Raw genomic sequence first — 22,662 nt, 5'->3', positions numbered from 1 at the left:
AGGGGGGAAAAAGGGAGAGTAGAATTTAAGAAGATACATTTCTGAGAACAAAAGGGAGACTCTTTCACAGTGAATCAAGCAATTCACAGCAGACCGCACATGTGTTATAGGTACAAGGTCGCATTTTGCCTTTTATATTGAGCGCCTGCCAGTATGGTGACACATCACACATGGCTGGGCAACAGAATTCGGTTTCCAGGCAGCCATGGTAAGCCAAAGGGTACGTGGGGTCAGGGCCGGCTCCAGGGTTTTGGCTGCCCCAAGCAGCCAAACAAAAAACAAAAACAAAACAAACAAAAAAAAGCCGCGATCGCGATCTGCGGCGGCAATTCGGCGGGAGGTCGTTCACTCCGAGCAGGAGTGAGGGACCGTCCGCCGAATTGCCACCGAACAGCTGGACGTGCCGCCCCTCTCCGAAGTGGCTGCCCCAAGCACCTGCTTGGTAAGCTGGTGCCTGGAGCCGGCCCTGCGTGGGGTTGGCTTCTTCCGCGTTCATAACATGTGGGAATGGTTTCAAACTGCAGCGCCCTCCATTCCCATAGCAACCAATGCCGGTTGGGTTTGCTGTTTAAAAGGAGGGGCTGTGGTTTTGGGGTGGCTGTGCAGCGCGCGCACACACACACCCCTCCAGGATGATCCCTTTTAGCCAACCGCAAACAGCCCAGCATGACCGGGGTCTAATGTGCCAGGAATCACCAAACAGAGGGGATTACTGTTCCCTTACAAAAATTTCCCTATTTCAACCAGGTGACCATGAATGATATCACTCTCCTGAGGCTGACACAGAAAGATAAAGACCAAATGTTGCATGAATGCGACCAAAACCCAGGACCAATTGCTGCCATGCTTTGTGCTGCAATGATTCCAGACTACTTGCTACTGGCTTGGCATGGTAAAGTCTCCTACCGTGGAGGACAAAATAAGGCAGCCCTCCCCAGAAACCTTCTGCAAAGGCTTTCAGAGTGCCTCCAGGAGAGCTTCATGGAGATGTCCCTGGAGGATTCCCGCTCCATCCCCAGACACGTTAACAGACTTTTCCAGTAGCTGTACTGGCCGTGAATGCATCCCAATTGTTTAGGGTAAATCAAACATTAAACACAATTGCTTTTAACCCCTGTAGTGTAGTTACAAATGTGCACTCACCAGAAGTGCTTTCTCCACCTTCAGGGTCCGGGAACAATTTGCCCTGGGAGGGTATTGGCTCCAGGGTGAGGAAAAGGTCCTGGCTGCCGGGGAGAATGGATTCTATGCTTGCCTGCTGCGCATTCTCCTCCTCCTTCCTCATTCACAAAATCCTCCTCCGTGTTGCGTGAGGCTGCCACCTTGCAGGTGTCCACGGACAGTGGTGGGGAGTGGTAGGGTACCACCCTACCACTGGCATGCAGCTGATCATAGAAGCGGCATGTCTGGGGCTCTGACCCTGAGTGACTGTTTGCCTCCTTTGTCTTTTGGTAGGCTTGCCTGAGCTCCTTAATTTTCACGCGGCACTGCTGTGTGTCCCTGGTATAGCCTCTGTCCACCATGCCCTGTGCGATTTTGGCATATATATCAGCATTTCTTCTACTGGATCAGAGTTCTGCCTGCACAGATTCTTCTCCCCATACAGAAATCAGATCCAGTGTCTCCTGTTCGCTCTGTACGGGGAGACTTTGGCAAACCAGTAAAGTGCCTGAAACCACTATGGCTTATTGTTAAAGACAGCCTAGTCAGCAAGATGTTAAAAGCAAGTCTTAACCAAGGCAGGAGGGGGTTTTGGGGTGTCACAGAAAGGGCAGCTTGACCCCGCGTCCTTCCTGATAAGAATTGTGTTGAAGTTGCTGATACATGCGTTTTAAAAGAGTAGGATATGCCCCAGGAATGTCTATTGAGGTCTCAAGGATGCAGGCTCTGGAAAAACCCACACCTGGTTAATCAATAATCAGAAGGAACCTCTTGCTCGATCATTAAAACTGCTTACTTAATCAGAAGGAACCTCTTGCTCGATCGTTAAAACTGCTTACTTAACAAGGTTTCTGTAAGGGACGTGTCATTGTATTACTAATGTATAAATAAGGGGAAAAAGCTTGAGATAGGGGGACTCCTTTGTGGGGGGGACTCTTCGGGACTGGTCTCTCCCTCTGGATGCATCTTGTGTTCCCCACCGGCAGACGGGCTGCCACTGTGCCACTCGAGAGCCACACTCAGCTTTGGTAACACTGCTCTACAGCCAAAATGCTTCTGAAATAAATGTAGTCAAACTTTACTAATTCTGGGTCACTGAGAACGAAAATGATGCTTAAAATTGTTGATTGGCTCTAGTTTTCAAGATATGCTATTGGGTCAGTATATACGACCCCTGACTTGGGAATGGCGGAGGATAAGTGAGTTATAAAGGGAAGGGATCTCAATTTAAACCAGAAATGACTAAAATACATCTTTGACTGGATCTCTGAATAAATCTATGACTGGGTTTGGACAGTACTTGCTTTTTAGGCAAAACAATGAATGATGCAATCTGAAGCTGGTATTGCGTCATACATGATATGAATTGCATCATGTTATTCCTAGAAGTCATAGATGATGCAATCATAACGAAGCTTACATCACTCTGCTGAACAAATTGCCCTATATCAGCTCTAGAAATCATACAGTGTCGTGCTCTCTTATTTGTCAGTGTTTGATTTTGCAAAGGGACACATTTCTGTTTAGCCAAAGTGAGCAGAGATGCCTCGTACTTGTGTGAACATTGCAGATAACTTCTGCTATGTTTGTGGTGAAGTGACTTTTGCATCACAAAAGCGCAGTATAACCACTATGGTTAAGAAAGCCTATCACCTTTATTTTGGCTGCAAAATTGGAGATCAGGACAAGAGGTGGGCCCCACACATATGCTGCAACACTTGTGCAACAAATCTTCGCCAGTGGTTGAACAGGAAAAGGAAATCTATGCCTTTTGCAGTGCCAATGATTTGGAGAGAGCCAACAGATCATACCAGCAATTGTTACTTCTGCATGGTGCCTCCAGTTGGGAAAGGTGTGTCAGAAGAAAAAGTGGACTGTGCATTATCCAAACATTCCATCAGCTATACGCCCAGTACCCCACGGAGAAGGACTGCCGGTTCCTGATGCACCAGAATCATTCTCACTTGAGTCAGACGAGGAAGAGGATGAAACTTCTGGTCCTGAACCATCAATGTCACAGGACACACATTTTCTCCCATCCTCCTCGTCTGAACCACACCTCATAACACAAGGTGAACTGAATGACCTTGTCAGGGATTTGGAACTACCCAAGAGTAAGGCAGAGCTGTTGGGCTCCAGACTACAGCAGTGGAATCTCCTGGCAGGTGATGTTAGGGTTTCCATATTCCGTGACCGTCAAAAGGATCTTGTCCCATTCTTCTTCATGGAAGGTGATCTTGTAGCCTGCAACAACATCGATGGTGTGATGGCAGCCCTAAACATCGTTCACGATCCAGATGAGTGGAGACTGTTCATTGATTCATCGAAGACGAGTCTTAAAGCTGTTTTACTGCATAATGGCAATGTTTTGCCATCAATTCCAGTTGGTCATGCAGTCCATATGAAGGAAACCTATGACAACATGAAACAACTTTTGAGGTGCATAAACTATGACCAACATCAGTGGCAGCTTTGTGGCTATTTGAAGGTTGTTGCTCTCTTGCTTGGTCTGCAGAATGGATACACAAAGTTCTGCTGTTTTCTCTGCGAATGGGATAGTCGTGCAAGAGATTCCCACTACATCAAGAAAGATTGGCCACTCCGACAGTCATTGGAGCCTGGGAGGAAAAGTGTTCAGCATCCACCACTTGTTGAATCAAGGAAGATTTTTGTTACCACCCTTACACATCAAACTGGGTCTGATGAAGAACTTTGTCAAGGTCATTGACAAAACACAAGTACCTCCGTGGAAAAATTCCAAGGTTAAGTGAAGCTAAGATAAAGGAAGGTGTCTTCGTTGGTCCTCAGATTCGTGAACTTCTTCGAGATGATGCATTTGACCATGCACCGCGTGGCAAGGAAAAGACGGCATGGAAAGCCTTCCAGTTAGTGGCAATAAATTTTCTCGGAAACAACAAGGCAGACCACTACAGGTTATTGGTGGAAAAACCTCCTCAAGGCATACAAAAGCCTTGGTTGCAACATGTCACTAAAGATACATTTTTTGCACTCTCATCTAGATTTTTTTCCACCGAACTGCGGAGCAGTGAGCGACGAGCATGGCGAGCGATTTCACCAGGACATTGCAACAATGGAGAAACGCTATCAGGGCAAATGGAGCCCATCAATGCTTGCAGACTATTGCTGGACAGTGACAAGAGATGCTCCATTTAATGAATACAAGAGACAAGCCAAGAAACGCCAAGGAGACACTGAATAGGACTAAACTATGTACAGAATAGTTTTTTGCCTTTTGTTTCATAATAAATTTTATTTATATAACCCTTTTGCTGATTTTTAAAGTGTTACATAAACAGGACAGGTGAAATATTATCATGTAAAGCAACCATAAACACATGAAAAGACCTAGGTTTACAATTTATGATTAAAACTCTACTATCTACACAATATACATAGACATAAAATGTAAAAACTTAAATATCTTAGAAACAGTAGCCAATCAGTTGTTTTAATTGTCATATTTGAATTCAGCACATCAAAATACATAATAAATAGCACATTTTATCTCTGAAGCAGACGACTTCTCAAAAATTGTAGACCAGTGTAATTATCAAGGGTTGGGGTGTTTTACTAATGCTTTTGCGGACGTGTGTAAGTGCTTGAGACTAGTAAAGTTTCGCTTTAAGTGAAAGCACTCTTGTGTTGTCCTGTTTGTGCAGCCATCTATCAGTCAGACGGCCGTGTCTCCCCTGATTTATTTCCTGACACCTCCTCGCACAGAGTAAAGTTACCAAGAGTTTTGGGTTGAAAGAACCCCAGGTAACAGCTCCATGCTGGAGCTCGTTTGCGATACTGGGACTGCATGGTCACCTGTTCTGCTGAGCTCGCCATGCTGACCAAACAAGAAATGAAATTCAAAAGTTCCCGGTGCTTTTCCTGTGTACCTGGCTAGTGCATCGGCATTGAAAGTGCTGTCCAGAGCGGTCACATTGGAGCACTCTGGGATAGCTCCTGGAGGCCAATGCCATCAAATTGCACAGTGCTGCGACCAGGAAGGTCGATTTTAGCACTACTCCCCTCATCGGGGAGGAGTACAGCAGTCGATTTTAAGAGCCCTTTAGGTCAGCGGAACGGGATTGGTTGCGTAGACGCATTCCTTATAAAATCGACCTAATGCAGCTAAATTCAACCTAACCTCATAATGTAAACCAGGCCTTAGAGAGACTGTCTTATGCCCTGAGGCACAAGGGTTTACATTCATTCCAAAAGCTTGGGTTGAGATCTTTCAGAGCTGATTGGGAGATTTAACTCCACAACTTCCATTGAGATTAAGGAGAGTTTGGCTAAATTCCCAATGGCAAGACATAGAACTGCAGAAATTTAGAAGGATCAAATGATTGAATTGAATAGTAACTCTATTTTGTTAATTTGGTTAAAGAAGTTTCACTTTGGAGATTACCAAGCAAATTATTTGTCAACTCATAGGAGCCAGTGGAGTTACTCCAGATTTACATCAGCGTTTGCGAGGTCAGAATCTGGCCTGTGGAGTTGAAATATTTTTGCAGCAGGTGTATATGTTCCTCTGAAGAGTTGCAGTGTGAATGTTTTAACATAAATGCTGAAGTAGGTTACATAGTGTTTGCCAGCACTAAGGGACCAAATCCTGATCCAGTTAAAGTCACTGAGAGTTTTGACATTGACTCTAATGAAACCAGGTGTTGGCTCCAAATCCCTAATTTTGGTCAGTATTATCAGTCTAAATTGACCTATGAATAGAGATTGTATGGGGTGCAATATCTTCCCCAAATAATGCTATTAGTTGAGCCATGAGTGTATTAAGCAGATATTCCTAAAGAAGTATCAACAAAGCCTTAGCACTCCTCACCTATCGTATTCATTATGTCACTTTATTTTCTTCCAACTTAATCCTTTCTAAAATAGTCCCTCTGTTTGTCCCCTTTTGAACTATCATAGTTGTTATGAGGAAAAATGATGGGCAAAGCTTAATGACATACACAATTGCTGTGTAAAGTTGATGTATACAATAAGCTGGAACTATGTTCAGTAAATTGGATTATTGTATAATTTTTATAGAGTATTTCAGCAGGCACTTAGATACCATAGTGATTGGTGCAGTACTGTACAAAAACACATTCATATATACCTATGTGCACTGAGAAATATAGATGTTTGAATTATTATTGTCCATGTATCTGGTATAAATTAAACTTTTTGTTGGGTAAATAGTGAAACTCCTAGGACTTTAATAGCTCTTCCCTGTATTTCTCTGCAGAGATGGAGTAAATCAGATTCCATCAATTACATTTGAAAAAGCAAGTATGTAATCTGCTAACAAGTCATCCTAAAAGCTACCTTGATTTAAAAATGATCTCTAGTGGGGATTTTATCTTTAGAGTGTGTTATTACTGCTCTTTATCTTGGAGCTTTATCTTCAGAAATTATCTTTTCATTTGGTTTTGTTTAGTAGTTATAACACAACACTACTGTTGTCTGTATAAAGCGTTCTCTTTAGTTCACAAGCTGACAAATGCTGAAGGTGAAGTCCTGTCAATTATGTGGCTATTTTTTAAAATCCTGCTTAAGTGTAACTCCTTAGAGCACAAAAGACTACCACATTATATAACATCATAAAACAACCCCGCCGTCCTCCCCTGTTCGGTGTTAAGTTGGCAATTCACAATACCATGGTAATTGACCATCTGCTAGCATATGGTCTGTTGCTGTTTTCTTTACATTTGCAGTTAACAATAGCATCCTGTTTGTTGTTGGAAAATGTAGGTGTACTTGAGCAGAGGTGCTGGAACAATTTGTATAGTGGGGATGCTGAGAGCCATTGAACCACACTGTAAACCCTGTATATAATGGAAACCACTTCAAGCCAGGGGGTGGAGCAGCACCCACAGTACCCCTAGTTCAAGCACTTATGTACTTGAGTATGACAAAAAATTAAAGAGCTGCTTATCTCATAGGTTTAATATGTTCACTTGTTTTCTGGACTCTGTCTTTTATTTCCCTGGAGAGATGAGAAGAAGAAAAGATGAAAAGTATGCTACAAATCAGGCATATGAAAAGAGTACACAATATTTTGTCCCATTGCTTTTCCCAACCAAATGTCATCTTGGAAGAATGTTCAGAGCATTATCATTTGTCTAATAGATGGCTAGAATTCCATGTTAAATCCCTTAGAGATCAAATGCATGTACACATGATAAAATATATTATACTTCCTCTTTTGTTCCTGTTCCTTGACAACAGAATTTTCCAATGCCTAATTTTACTCTTATACTTTATTTAGTGGTACCTTTGAATTTAAGTGTGTGTTTGTGAAATAGTCAGTAGTCTATGGCAGTTCCTTTACAGAAGCGTACATTCTTCTTTGTATGAAAATTTCTCTGAAAACATTTATACTCTACATAACCAAACAGCATATATTTATATCTCATTGGACCTGGTCCTGTGAGATGCTGAGCAGGGGTGAAAATAAAATTGAACTCTTACAGGTATGGGTGCCGGCTCTGCCTCTCCCCCGACCCATCCCCCCGGAAGGGGCGGGGCCTCGCCTCAGGTGGAAGGGGCGGGGATGGGAGGGGTCAGCGTCCCCCAGCCATCCCATCAGCGCTGCCCAGGGCTCCAGCGACCATTTAAAGGGCCCAGGGCTCTGGCCCCAACCCCCCTATATCCACCTTCCCTCAGTGGATACTCCCAGTCTTCATCTAGCCTCTTTACTCAGAAGCAAACTGGCCACTCATCATTGGCTAGGGGGTTGGACCTGCTGCCTTTTCCTGTAGCTGCAGAACCTCTTTAGGACTTCCTGCCAGGCCTCAGCCTGGGAGGAAGCCAGGGCTGAGCTCCCCAGCTCAGCCTGCCCCTTCCCCAGCACTGCTCTGTCGAAGGTACCTTTTTCTCCTTCAGGCAGCCAGGTCCATCTCTCTCCAAAGCTGGAGAGAGACTGACTGCCATCTGGCCCTGCAGCCCTTTTATAGGGCCCAGCCTGGCCCTGATTGGCTGCCTCCCAGCCTTCTCTGATTGGCTGTCAGCCCCAGCCCTCTCCAAGGGCTAACTTTTAACTCTTTCAGGGCCGGAGTGGGGGTGACTGCCCCGCTACACAAGGTTATAGCTGTGTCTCTGTTAATTTGCAAATCTTCCATGCTTGCTATTTTTAGACATGCTCTTTCATCCATCCCAGAATATTTTAATTTGGGAGCGTTCTCAACCATATGTAGTTAAAATTGAGCTCTGGATTATATTGCTGATCAGTGCTCTGTGGTAGCATTTTCTGCAGGAAAAACACTGGGTAGGTATGGTATTTGGAGATGGTTAGTCTGAGACTACACGGCTCCATTAATTAAAGCCTATAGCATCGGGGCGTGACAGAGGGATAGAAGCCAACTCCAGAGCCCAGAGGCACCTCACACCTCCGGGCTGCTCCATTTGCAGCATTATTTCCCAGCCCCAGTGGAAGAACTGGGAGCTATGCTTTGCCACTTCCCTTGGTTAGGAAGGGAAGCTGGAGCTGCTGGGACCTTCTGTTCCCTTCTTTAGGCCTAGGGAGTGCATTGTTAGAGCTGGGTGGCTACAGGCAGCCATAGGAGGAAGTTGCGGGGCAGCAGAACAAGAGTATTCTGGGTCTGGCCTTCGTCTAAGTGGAGGATTGTGTGAGGAACGGAATGGCCTAGGAGAGGGGAGGCTGGAGGAGCCACTGATGTTTGTTCTCTCTCCCTTAGGATGATCCAGGATAAGGGGAGTTTGGAGCAAGGTGACTGTAATTTTTCCTTTACTTGCTCAAGTGTTGAACTCTGAGGCAGAGTAAATGGATGGAGGCCATCCCTATAGGCCCAACTCACTACTCTCACACTCTCACCCCATGGCGTGTAGCCATGGCATTAGTTATGCTCCTTTCATGTTTTTAAGGCTTTGTTTGCAGCCCTAGGTCCTAGAAATTTACTTTTTGTTTTTCTTTAAAAGGCAAGTTTGAGTGCAGAAGTTGATGACTTTGGTGCTCTTTGCCCCAGGCAAGTGAGATATGCTATTATAGCATGCTAGCAGTTATGAGAGTGTTGGACTGTCTTCTTCAGCAATTATCTGGTTCCTTCACCAGGGATAAAGTGCAGCCTGTGGTTTCAGGTTGGAATCAGGATTAGTGTCTCATAAAAGAGAGTGGCCCTCTTGTTGTTGTATTGTTGCCAAGACAAGGGACGTGAGTCAGAAGAAAAGAAAAAAGGGATCTGACATTTTTTTAAAGAAAAAAGTAATGTTGCCCCTTTTCAACCTAAGCAGCTAGTCAAATTGTGGGGCTCTGGGGATTTTCCAGATAGAAATAGAAATTGATAGTCGGTTACTCTCTTTGATGGAATCTTGTTTATTTACAAGAAGTGCACAAAGTTCTGCTTCTCTGAATACAGGAGAAATCAAGAACAAAAAGAGTAGTATCTGAGCGTTCAGCCTCTGTAATCAGCAGACCCAGAAACTCTCTCTCTAGCTTTTTCCAGGGTCATACTGTGCTCACAGGCTATTGCTTGGCTTTCTTGTTTTTTTGCCTCTCCCTCTCTTTGTCTGTTATCAGTTTGTGTGTTCTGCCTTTCTCTTCTTAGTGATGTTACAGCATCAGCCAATCTGCATTAGCAACAGTGCAGTGCCATTCTAGACGGTATCACTTGAGAATCAGTACTTCTGGGAATGGTGTCAGAAATGTGATGTGCCTGCCACTGTTTGGAAGGGATGCAGATAGCAAAATACTTCTACTGCACTAAAATAGTTGTATACCAATCAAACGGAAGTAACATTGTGGAGAATTAGGCCCTTGCCATCTTTGTAACCGTGAAGCCTTCCAATCCAGACAGGAGGCCTCTGGTTTCCTTGGAGAACCCACATCTCACACCCTTTCAATTATGGCTTCTGTTTTGGGATCACCTGAAAGACAAAAGAGTGAGCAGTACATTCCATGAAAAGGTTCGTGAAACATTCACAGCTGCTGCTGGCCTGGCAGTAAGAGACAGGGCTTACGAGGCTTGAGAACTGAATTTTGGTGTTCTGCAATGCAGCACACTGTCATTAGACTACTGGGCTGGCCCCAGCCCATCTTTATGCTGGAGTCAGCTGGCCTCCTTAATACAAAAATGTTCTTCATTTTACAGCGATTGTGCATGCGATAGCTGCGTCAAAAGCTCCTTCTGCTGGGTGTTCAGAATACTTCATTATGAGATTTCAAAACAAAGCCTTTTGATAGTACAGCACAAATTTCAATTGCTATTTTTGACATATTTCAAGAAATATATGGTTGAAATCATTTAGATCCCTTTATTAGAGTAACATCAGGGAGAGATTTGATCTGTTAAGTCTATAGCCAGTAACTTTTACATGCATAAAACAAGGCTTCCGGTATAATGCAATAAATGCAAATGTTACATTCTAGAACAGTGGTTTTCAACCTCTTTTTCATTTGCAGACCCCTAAAAATTTTTGAATGAAGTGCGAACCCCTTTGAAAATCTTAGACATAGTCTGCAAACACCTAATGGCCCATGAACCACAGGTTGAAAATCACCATTCTAGAACTATGATCACACAAATTATTAAATAATAATACTTGGCACTTACATAGTACTTTTTGTCATAGATGTACACAATGCAGTACAACAATATAGTTGTAACAAAACAAATCAGGCAGCAGGTATGGTACACAGTACTATATAGTAGTGTTTCTTAAGGAGGGAGTCAGAACCCCCAAATGCAGTCATAAAGGTCATGAGTTGTTGAAAAGTGTATTACAATCTTAAGCAAAACAAATCTCTCTCCCCCACTCCCCACACACCCTTACCCTTCAAGGTAAGTATTCTCTATCAACCTCTATGCGCACGCATGCGTGCAAGCGCACACACACACAAATGAGATAGGCTTAACATTGTCCTCACTGATACTTTTTTTTTTTTTACTCTTTTATGGTAAATGTATAAGAGAATCATGAAAATGTTTGACTTTGAATAAAGGGTGTCCAACCTGAAAAGGATGAGCAATTCTACCATGTGGTAATGAACAACCAGAAGGGTTAAATGGTCATTATAGACCAAACACTTCCCGGTGGGTTTTTTAGTAGGGTTTTATTTATTTACTGAATGAGATGCTTGGCTTAAATTAGTTGGGAACCTGTTGCTAAACACAGGGGGTGTCTTCATGAAAGGAGACAGGTACTCTGGACTGACAAAATAGACAAATGGAGAGACTATGGACCGAGCGTAGTTAAGTCCTTAAATGGTGTATTTAAGGGTGATTGAGAAAGTAAGAGCTCTAGGAGATCACTTCATCCATCACCAGAAAACAGTAGCTGTTTAACACCACACAGCAACATTACTCAATGTTTCAGAAGAGAAAAAAGGCTTTTCCTACTTAACTGAAATTGCAGGGAAAACGTAGGCAGGCAGATTGGAATGATCTGCATTGAAATGTAGTGAGGATATTAAAATTAACACGTCTACTGTTATTAAAGATCCCATAGAACTTTTGATATCCACATAAATCTAATCTGAAAAATAGCACTTGCAGAAGTGCAATGCTTCTCACTGCCATTCAGCTATTGCCTGAAAGGGAACAATGCCACCTACTGAATGCCCAACGTGTATTAAATCTGACAGCCTTTGAAGTGGCCTGGGAAAAACAGTTTCCCAGAATTCCAACTACCTCAAAGACAAGGATTTGTATGGATTACAAGAGCATTTCCCTACTGCCCTTATTTTTTTCACCATCAAACATCTCACAGATGGTTTGGAGTTGGTTGGAGTCGGTATACAGTTTATCCTTCCTAACAATTTGCAGTTGGTGCTTCTGTCTATTTTTTTGATGGCTCAAAGGAAAATCACAAATAAAATGCAATACTACAGTAATTTCCAGGAAAAAAAATATTAAAATGGAGTTAAAATTGAGAGCATATATCAATAATTTAGGATAAAAACATTACAGAGATGTCCTTTTCCCAGGCAACTGTGAGCCGAGATTAAATTTAAAAGAAATCCAAGTGTGTTTATGGAAATGCACATTAAATAACCCAAGCATGCTTAATTCTGCCCTGTAATAATACCATGCAATGATCATATGGTTGTGTTTGAGGTCCAGGATTAAATGACACTGTTTTTTTGTTTCTTTTTGTTTTTTTAAAGACACTGTGATGGAGGATCTAAGGACAAGCCCCTAATTCATATTTCTTTTCAAAAGAAAAATTGTTTAGGATTCTTAACACAAGCCTAACTGAAACTAAGAGTAGTTATCAATGGTTTACTGTTGAACTTGGAGGACATATCCAATGGGCTCCACAGGGGTCAGTTCTGGGTCCAGTACTATTCAATATTTTCATTAATGACGTGGATAATGCAGTGGAGAGTATGCTTATGAAATTTGCAGATGATGCCAAACTGGGAGGGGTTGTAAGCACTTTGGAGGACAGGATTAGAATTCAAACCTTGACAAATTGGAGAATTGATCTGAAATAAACAAGATGAAATTCAGTAAAGCCGAGTGCACAGTACTTCACTTAGGAAGAAAAAAATCAAATGAGCAGCTGCAAAATGGGGAATACATGGCTAGGCAGTAATACTGCTGAAAAGGATCTGGGGCAGGGGTAATCAATTAGTTTTTGTCAAAGTCCAGATTTCTTGGTGAAGGCCCAGACTCCAGAGAAAATAATAAAAAACCCCAACAATAATAAGTAAATTTAAAAGATTTTGGGGGTCCGTTCAAAAGAGTCTGGCAGTCCAGATTGGGCCTGCGATCCACCTATTGACTACTCCTCATCTGGGGGTTATTGTGGATTACAAATTGAACATGAGTCAACAGTGTGATGCAGTTGTGAAAAAGACTCATATAGTTTTGGGGTATTTTAACCAGGGTGTCAGGGTGTTAGACCAGGGAGGTAATTATCTTGCTCTACACTGCACTGGTGAGGCTTCAGCTGGAGTACTGTGTACAGTTCTGGGCATGACAGTTTAAGAAAGATGTGGACAAATTGGAGAGAGTCCGGAGGAGAGCAACAAAAATGATAAGAGGTTTAGAAAACCTGACCTCTGAGGAAAAGTTAAAAAACCTGGGCATATTTAGTCTTGAGAAAAGAAGACTGAGAGGGGGAGCTAATAATCTTCAAATATGTTAATGGCTGTTACAAAGAGTACTCTGTGTCTACTGAAGGCAGGACAAGATGAAATCTGCTTAATCTATAGTAAGAGAGATTTAGGTTAGAGATATTAGAAAAAGCTTTCTAACTATAAGCATAGTTAAGCTCTAGAATGGTCTTCCAAGGGTGTTTGTGGAATCCCTGTCGTTGGAGGTTTTTAAGAACAGGTTAGACAAACACCTGTCAGGGATGGTTTATGTATACCTGGTCCCGCCTCATTTCAGGGGGCTGGACTAGATGACCTCTTGAGGTCTCTTCCAGCCCTCCATTTCTATGATTGTATGATAATCACAAAACTGAAAAGAATTCAGAGCCATTGGTGCAAATGCAGTGAACCTAAGGTGACTAGACTAAGGTGACACTAGCAAAAAATGAGTGAAGTCTATGATTATTAATAACCTTATTCGTTTGTATTGCAGTAACACTAAAAAACTCTGATCAGGGTTCTGTTGTGCAAGGGGGTGTACAAATATCACAGTCACTTTGAGCAGTTTGTAGCAGAGAACACTTTATTTGGGTACAAGTGAGGTAACAGAGAGAGATTTTCCAACCGTTTTCTTCCTGTCAAGGCCTAAATAACACCAACTACATTCGCCTCATTTTGCTCATCCGACAAGGGTGCATAACTTTTCAAGAACGTTGCCTGCATACTTGACAGTTCAAAAAGCATTCTTTAAAATGAAGAGCTCATTATAAGTCCTATAGCACAAGTAGTTTATTTGAGACTGTTTGAAAGGAGCAATGGTAAGGTTATCATTAATTTTTATTTCTGTTACTAGTCCTGTCAGGATTCATTATATTCCTTTTTTATTTCTCTGCCTCCTGATGTCACTTTTCTCTTCTATTTCTCTCTTCACAAGAGGGAAAAAGGATTATTTGTGAAATGCTTTTTTCCTACAGACTACACCTGAATTAATGATTCAGGCAATTAAAATGCCTAGAAATGAACCTCTCTCAGCTTCCTAAGTGAAGGTCAGCCAGTAACAGATGTGAGTGGTAGAGAGGAAATTGCTAATGAACACAGGAAAGTGCATATCATTAGAGCCCTAATTAAGAAAATGTAAAACAGATTCCTAATTGACTACTGAGATACAAAGTCTGTTCTTGAAAAAGTACATTTCCTATGAAACAAATTAATAGGTAGCCACCTTTTCCTTCTAATGCTGTAAGGTGGGCCATCATCCAATTATTTACCAATCAATAAACACAAAGGCAGCTTTGACCTGTTTGTGGTGATAAAGCATTGCAAACAGCTACCCTCTAACCAGCTGTACAACCACTAACCACTTTATTTTCAGTAATGTTGCCTTGAGATAAGAGGTATGCACCCAGACATGTTGTGTGATAGGATGTTCCTTAACCCAAGTGTCTCCTATACCAACACTTAATCCTCAACTACAACTACAAATGAAACAAACAAGAAAATGTAATGCGCCTTCCTCCAATTTAATACCTTCTCCCTTTCTTCTTGTGTTATGTTGCTTAAAAGCTCCTTACATGTTGTTCCTTATGCCTGGAACAGCCTGTCAGCATTCATCCACCAAGCCCCCTGGCTCCTCCTTACAATCCACTTTTTCTAAGAATCTCTCCTTTCTCCTTGTCATTAGTAACTGCACACTCTCCATTCCCTGAGCTGTTGTCTTGTGTCTCATCTTCTGCTTGTTTATCACATTTCACTTAGACTGTAAAATCTGTGGAAGAGCGAGCATCTCTCTTTCATTGGGCCTTACTCTGATCCCATTGAAATCAATGGGAATTTTGTCACTGACTTAGTTGAAGCAGGATTTAGGCCTGTATGTGTGAGACGTTGTGTAATCCTACCACACTATATAAATGATTGTTATTGTTAATAACATTACAGCATACATTCTAGCATGCACACAGAGGCAATGCTCTAATATATGTGCCAGGATGAAAAAGAGGGAGCTGTATAACTTTTAAAAGGGAAAATTGTTATAACAATCTGTCTCTTTTGGTGTTTTCTGCTTAGATGTTGACCCCAGTGCAGATCAGATCAATTTGCCAGGCTATATTAGAATCTGGGAAGCAGTATGCTGTGAAGAAGAGGAAACCATGCCCACTCATGTACTCTTATTATGGAACAGAATACCTTGGTGAGTAGAACATACCAACCACTTAGAAACCAAGGCATTGCTTTGACACCAAGATAATAGACCACTTAGAAACAAGACATTGGCAGGCAAACAATGTGTACAGTCTGCTTTTCCTAACAAACAAATGGTCATACAGGTAAATGGACAGATATTGTATGTGGGCCACCTAAAATGAATGCAATGATTAGTGCTAGTTATACACTGCATATTCCCACTAGGCTCCAATATTTCCCTTCTGCAGAAAAACTTGTAATAAGGGAAAACTCCATAAATTTTGTGAGACTCCTCACTGGGTTGGGGCCTTTGCCTCTTTGAAGCGAGGAGTTTGCAGCTGTTATGTATTTGTGAAATGCAGTAGAGAAATCTTTTATCTGCGCTTTAATTTTCATTATTCTCAAATGTTGCCACTCTATAGTGAGAATGAGTGAATTCATACTGAGTTTTTTTTTAAATGTAGAAATCTGAAAGATGTAAGTGGTAACAAATCTTTGAGTTGCATGTATAAGACCTTTACTCAACACAATATTATAACTGTCAAAACAAGACAGAACACCCATCTGCACCACACAGAAATTATTTCCAGTAGAAAGAGGCAGTGTGATGGATCTGTGATCAAAAATAATTCTTCTTTTAACCATTTCTATTCTTTACAGGTGCAGCCCATGGCCTTTCATCCATCCTTCAGATGCTGCTGTCCTATTACGAGTACCTTCAGCCTGCAGATCAGGAGCTTGTGTGGCAGAGCATTGACTTTCTTATGGACCAAGAACAGAACAGCAACTGGCCTCCTGAACTGGGAGAGACAATTGAGCGGGAGAATGAGCTTTTGCACTGGTGTCATGGAGCTCCAGGTCCTTTTCAAATTGATGCTGTGAAGTAGCCAGATGTTACCAATTACATGCTTTTCACACTAAATGATTCCATTGAGAAAATAACGTCAGGTCAAATTTTACTGATTTTACCATTTATGTCAAGCAGCAAAATTGTTCATGCTTTTTTCAGTTAAGCTTTTTTGTTTATTACTGAAGTAGGTGGAAGATCAGGCAATGAAGGAAGTTCCCAAAACTCTTTGAGGTACTTTCAAATATGTTGTTACAAAAGCCATTAAAATCCAATAGTACAATATGTCACCTGATGACCTAGCTGTAATGCCCTGTACCCTCATACAAGGAGCCCAAGTATGATCTCTCTATTCCAAGCCCTTGCTCCCATGCATAGCAGGGACTTCAGTGCATGATATATACGAGTTACAAGGCAAGTCCTGGTTGGCTGGAGGGTGAAGGTAGCCTTAGTGTACTGAAAGGGGCACAGCCAATACCAGACTTTAGTATTTATGGGTGGGCCTGGAAAAGTTTTTTGCCTCTTCCCCTCAAACATAGCCTATTTCTGTTTATTGCTATTGTACACTTATGCACAGATCTGACCTAAGGATTTTTTTATGGGAAGGGAAGTAGCAAATATGTCCAATGGCTGGAGATGGAACACCTACATGGGGAGGGCTCCGAGTTGCTCTAGAGAATTCTTTCCCAGGTATCTGCCTGGTGGGTCTTGCCCACATGCTCAGGATCTAACTGATCACTGTATTTGGGGTTGGGAAAGAATTGGCAGAGACCTGGCCGGGGGGTGTGGGGGGTGTTCACCTTCCTCTGCAGCATGGGGCACGGGTCACTTGCAGCTTTACACTAGTGTAAATGGTGGATTCTCTGTAACTTGAAGTCTTTGAACCATGATTTTAGGACTTCAGTAACTCAGCCAGAGGTTAGGGGTCTATTATAGGAGTAGGTGGGTGAGATTCTGTGGCCTGCAATGTGCAGGAGGTCAGACTAGATGATCATGATGGTCCCTTCTGGCCTTAAAGTCTATGATCTAGGAGTATGCACTAGCAAAATGTTAATTGTGGAATTTCCCCAAATTTAAGAGCTCTGGGGAGGAGGGGAAGTTTCTGTCTGAGTTCTATGCTGACCCCAGTTGAGGCTCTCACTCTTGCTTTAGCAGTGTTTGCTTGTGCTGTTATATATTGAAATTACTTCCCACCAGGACATAGTGGCTAACTGTTCTTACTGGCTTTGTAACCTAAACCTAGGAGATAGCAGCAAAAATTGACACAGTGCTCCAGTACCATTCATTTTGTTAAACAAAGTTCAGGAGCAGAGACCATGTATTTTAAATATCTTCTTTTCAAATTGCAAATAGTGCAACATGATTAGAGCCCTTAACTGTGCATTCTGCCGAAGCTTTATCTTTTTCCTGACGTGTAGGGAGTGAAGGTCCCTCTTTCCTGATCCTTCTCTGTGGGTGAAGGGAAGTGAAACCAGCTTTGTTCAGTTAATTTCTCTCTTGGAAAGAAAGAAATTTAGACTCCAATGGGAGTTTGGCCCACTGTGTGTGTGCTGGTGATATCTGTGTGGCAGAGGCCCCTTTGGTAGGCTCACCTGCCCTCTGCCCACATCTCCCGGCCAGTACTTCTAACACTACAAACCATGAAGAAATTTCAAACGGCCACAATCTCTCATTACGGAACAGCCGACTGGATGAAAGTTTCTTGCTTCCTCCTCAAAGGCGAATATTTCCCCACAAAATTATACGAGTTTGTGGTGCAGGATGGGCAGTATTTAGTCCTGTCCCAGGGATCGATTGATAGTCTGCTACCTCACAACACAGCAGGGCTAGAGCTGTATGATTTATACCATTAAAAAACAGGGGCTTTCCAGTGGGATACAGCACTTACTCTTAGCCCTCGGAGCACCAAGATATCAAGTGGTTAAAATTGGGATGTTTAATGGAAAGTTATTTGAGGTAATTTTTAGAGCCTTCTAAATATTCTGATTTTCCTTTCCCTGCGAGTCCTCTATGTTGTGCGCTTCATCAATCATGAGTAATGCAGCCATTACTCAATACCACGCCACTATATAGTTTGTATATGTCACTGAGAGCTATTTTTAAGTTTTTTTGAGAACTTGATTTTTTTTAAAAATTCAGGCTGTATTTGTATCTCTTCTCATGTAGCATCTGTCTTTTAGTTACTGTGAATCCAACTGCACAGTGATCACATGGAGATTATAACTAATAAAACTGAACCCCCTCTAAAAATTACTTAAAATGGCTTTTTGATACATAAAAAGGACATTACTGACAGCCAGCATCTCAAGATCTGCCAGGGCTAGAATAAAGTGCAATGTGTCCCATTGGAAAGGGGGTTAGTTCTCATTTCTAGCTCTGTAGAATTGAGAACTACTGGGTCTTAAACCTGTCATTGTTGCAAGACTAATTATTGCCCATCCTTGATCTTGGGTCAATGTGATTTGGTGGGGGAACTCCACATCTTTGGGAGAGAAGAAAATGTCTTGTCTTGTGGCTGACTGATTTAAACACAAAAATGGGGTTTGGAATGTTAGTCCTGGAATGAGATCAGCTAGTGGGGTGACTGCATGTGAGACTTTTAAAGGTGCATGATAAATGCAACTTATCACATGACTCTGCTACCACCCTCACATATGTGGTGTGTACACTCAGGTGAATATATATCATAGATGAGAATATCCATATTATTATGTATTGATCATATAACATTATACCAGCTGGACTGTACTTATAAAAACAAAACTGATTTCTCTGCTGTTTCCCTAGGTATTGCATACCTGTTTGCTAAAGCTTATCTGATTTCCAAGAAGCCCCAGTATCTAGACACTTGTATCCGCTGTGGGGAACTGACATGGCAGAAGGGCCTGCTGAAGAAGGGACCTGGAATTTGCCATGGAGTGGCTGGTAGTGCCTATGTGTTCCTACTCCTATATAGGCTTACTGGGAACTCTAAATACATCTACAGAGCACAAAGGTTAGTATTCTCACCATTCAGCAACACCTCACTTTGGCTTTGGAGTTTATTATTATTATTATTGAGTTTGGTGAAATACAAAGAACACTCTCAGAACCTTGCATAGTCTATGCCCACAATTCCTTCAAGTAGCTTAAATCTTTAAACATCCAAAACAGAACTAAAAATGCCCAGAGCCAGCAGAACACAAACAATTTAAACAGGGACATTCTGTCTCTAGAGCCGAACATGCTAACAGATTTTACATTCTAACAACCTATTTCTTCCTCAGACTAGTCCAGCCTCTTTTTAGGGTCTGCATCCAAATAGGGCCATGAGCAATTAATTACATTAACTGATGAGGTGCTTGTAGTGGGACTCCGCAACCCTTGACTGGGATTAAACTCATGCTACTTATTGACTTTTTGTACCTCCCCCTATGGTTGCCATGGTGGGTGAAGGCTAGAGGAATGGCTCTAGATGGCACTGAAGTTCTGAATACTCAGAGTCCCCAAATATGGTTTGGATACACACCCACTAAGTATGGGACTAAGATCATAACTCATCTAACATAGACTATTGAGTAGGTGTCATGTTCTTGACTTTTAGCCATTACCAGCATGGATTGGGCCTGTTCAGAAATACAGCAGTGAAGATCTCCATAGCCTATGAACAAAGACCTGAGAATTCTAGCTCTTGCTACACAGCTGAGTGAAATGAACTGCTGGTTTCATTATATTGATTCTCTCTGGTTTTCACAGCATGTGACACTGTCTGTCAGTACATAGAAGTGCAACTAAACCAGGATCTTGCTTCTCCACATATTTCACACATACACAGGCCTCATTCTGCTCTCAGTTTTACATCAGTGTAACTCCATCAACTTCCTATTTATACTGGTTTAAAAGGGATGAGGTCTATGTAGAATTATAGCAGGGAGCAGTTATTTTTAGTTCAGATTTTTTTCTGACATATTGTAGCTCTTTTAAATGATGATATGTTTGTTTCCGTTTTCCTTAGCAAGCAGGAAATGGTTCCGGAATCACAATGACTTATTTTCAATGCTGCTCATTTTATAGTATTTTGAGAGTATTTCACCTGCTTAATCATGTCTGTAATACAGGGCTTTTCACATCCATCCAGAAAGCATTGCTGTTCTGTGTCCTGCTGGGTCCTGATGAAACAAAGACCAATATAAAAACACTTTTTAAAAAAACCCTTCCATTTATACACTTATAAATGTTATACAGAGACACAAAAAAGCTTGTAGATCTCAGATGGGCACCAAGCATGTCAAATATATAAATACAGATTGGAACATTTCTGTTCTTGATCAAATGGACCTCAGTTTGGTGAGGGGAAAAAGGTGTAAACAGATTTGCAGATAATGTCAGATAACTAGCAGACGTGAAACTACACCTCTACCCCAATATAACGGTGTCCTCGGGAGCCAAAAAATCTTACCGCGTTATAGGTGAAACCGCGTTATATCGAACTTGCTTTGATCCGCCGGAGTGCACAGCCCCGCGCCTCCCAGAGCACTGCTTTACCGTTATATCCGAATTCGTGTTATATCGGGTCGCGTTATATCGGGGTAGAGGTGTATTAATATTCTTCCTATTGAATGTGTTGACGTGAAGCCTTCTAATGACAAATGAACAGATACACAGGAATGGCACCAAAGCCAGTTGCATAAAGAGAGAGGTAATAAAGACTTCTGTTTTGTCTTTACTGTTTCTTAGGTTTGCAGAGTTCTTATTTACAGAAGAATTTAAGGCTGGTTCCCGGGCATTAGAAAACATATATAGTCTGTATGAAGGCTTCTCGGGGACTGTGTGTTTCCTGATTGACTTGCTGCAGCCCAACCAGGCCGAGTTCCCTCTCTTCAGTGTCTTTGTCTAGAGAAGGGTGTTCTCCAGTGCCACATTGGAACAGCCATGCACAGGGCACCTGAAGTTTCACTTATCTGTAAAGGGAGGCTATTTACAAAATAAGCCACATTCAGTGGTACCACTAATGCTAGCCTTAATTTTGCTGGGGGGGGGGGTCAGGAAAAAGCCTAAATATACTGGGGTTTGGGGAGGGAAGTATGTGGATTTTAAAAAATTAACAGTTTAAAAATAAAAGGGGAGAATGAAGTGGTTTTTCAAAATTGAAGTAACGTCTTCTGATTATTCAAATGAGAGTGAAAGAGGCATTAACAATCTTTAACGTGATGGTTATACAGAAAAACAAAATGGAAATCTGAACAGTAGGGACGTGCAAGGGAAATAAAATGATTAATCCAATGGGTTTTAAAAGAGACCCATAAAATAGGACATTATACATCTATGCTCTTGTAGGTGACACAGACAGGTCACTAAAGTATGAAAAGGCAAAATCTGAGATTTCTTAATTAAACATTTCCTAGTATACTAGTACCACCTTCCCTAGAAGTACCTATATCTTGGAAGCTTTTCATTGCCATATGCATATAATAGCAGTTATACAGCTACATTCTGTCTTTAATTGCACATGTACCATATTACTATTGCAGTCAGTGGGGTTTCATGTATGTATTCATAAATTTGACCACGAGTTTCAAAACTGTGTGTGTGCTAAGAAACACTAATCCCGATCACCACCTTATGGTAGTAGTAGTAGTACTCCATCTTTTTATCAATATCATCTTCTTTCATGAAGAAGATCAACAGAAGCCATGTAGAAGACTTGGATCACTAAATTCTGTAGCAAAGGTCTTAGAGAGACAAGGTGGGTGAGGTAATGTTTTTTATTAGACCAACTTCAGGTCAGACTTGAAGAAGAGCTCTGTGTAAGCTCAAAAACTTGTGTCTCTCACCAACAGAACTTGGTCCAATAAAAGATATTATCTCATCCACCTCATCTCTCTAATATCCTGGGGCCAACATGGCTACAACAACCTGCAAATAGAAAGGGTATAGAAGTCAAGTGCTAGTCTCACAGTATCAGATACTAGGTAATATTTCTTATTGCCAGTCATCGAAAAAACTGCCTTTAATCCATTATTTGAACTGTAGCATATATATGGAGATTGACAAAGTGATTGACAAAATAATTTCCTGATGAATTGGGGTGATACACTTTAGAGATACAAATTGTATGCAGACCTTTGATGGAACCCCAAATACTGGGCTTAGGAGAAGGCTGATAAAAAGTTTAAAACTAAAGCCACTTATTTCTCTGGTTAACACAGTAATGTTGCTAATGTACCACACAAGGTATTGTATATGCCCAAATGATTTGTGGCTATTGAGATCTATGGTCAGTCCAGTAACACTGCACTAGCATGGATAGGTAGAAATTGTATTTTATTTATAGAGAGAGAGAGAGACTATTTGAGACCTAAACAAAATGCAAATGTAGATTTGTTAAAATACTGTAGCAGCAAATGCCTGTATTTACAATATATCACAC

The 22,662-nt window shown here is 41.6% G+C and overlaps 1 protein-coding gene across 1 annotated transcript in view; it reads left to right on the top strand.

Moving 5' to 3' along the window:
* Positions 1 to 21,129, top strand: part of LANCL3 (LanC like family member 3) — a 43,287-nt gene extending 22,158 nt beyond the window's left edge. The window contains exons 2-5 of the mRNA XM_065397402.1: positions 15,290 to 15,413; positions 16,067 to 16,264; positions 19,041 to 19,248; positions 20,970 to 21,129. Of these exons, the coding sequence (XP_065253474.1) occupies positions 15,290 to 15,413; positions 16,067 to 16,264; positions 19,041 to 19,248; positions 20,970 to 21,129 (690 nt within the window). The remainder of the gene's footprint in view (positions 1 to 15,289; positions 15,414 to 16,066; positions 16,265 to 19,040; positions 19,249 to 20,969) is intronic.
* Positions 21,130 to 22,662: the final 1,533 nt, after the last annotated feature.

This window comes from Emys orbicularis, chromosome 1 (assembly GCF_028017835.1).
Source record: "Emys orbicularis isolate rEmyOrb1 chromosome 1, rEmyOrb1.hap1, whole genome shotgun sequence".
Classification (NCBI taxonomy): domain Eukaryota; kingdom Metazoa; phylum Chordata; order Testudines; family Emydidae; genus Emys; species Emys orbicularis.
The sequence above is the reverse complement of the archived record's forward strand: the minus strand, read 5'-3'. Positions and strand labels throughout refer to the sequence as shown.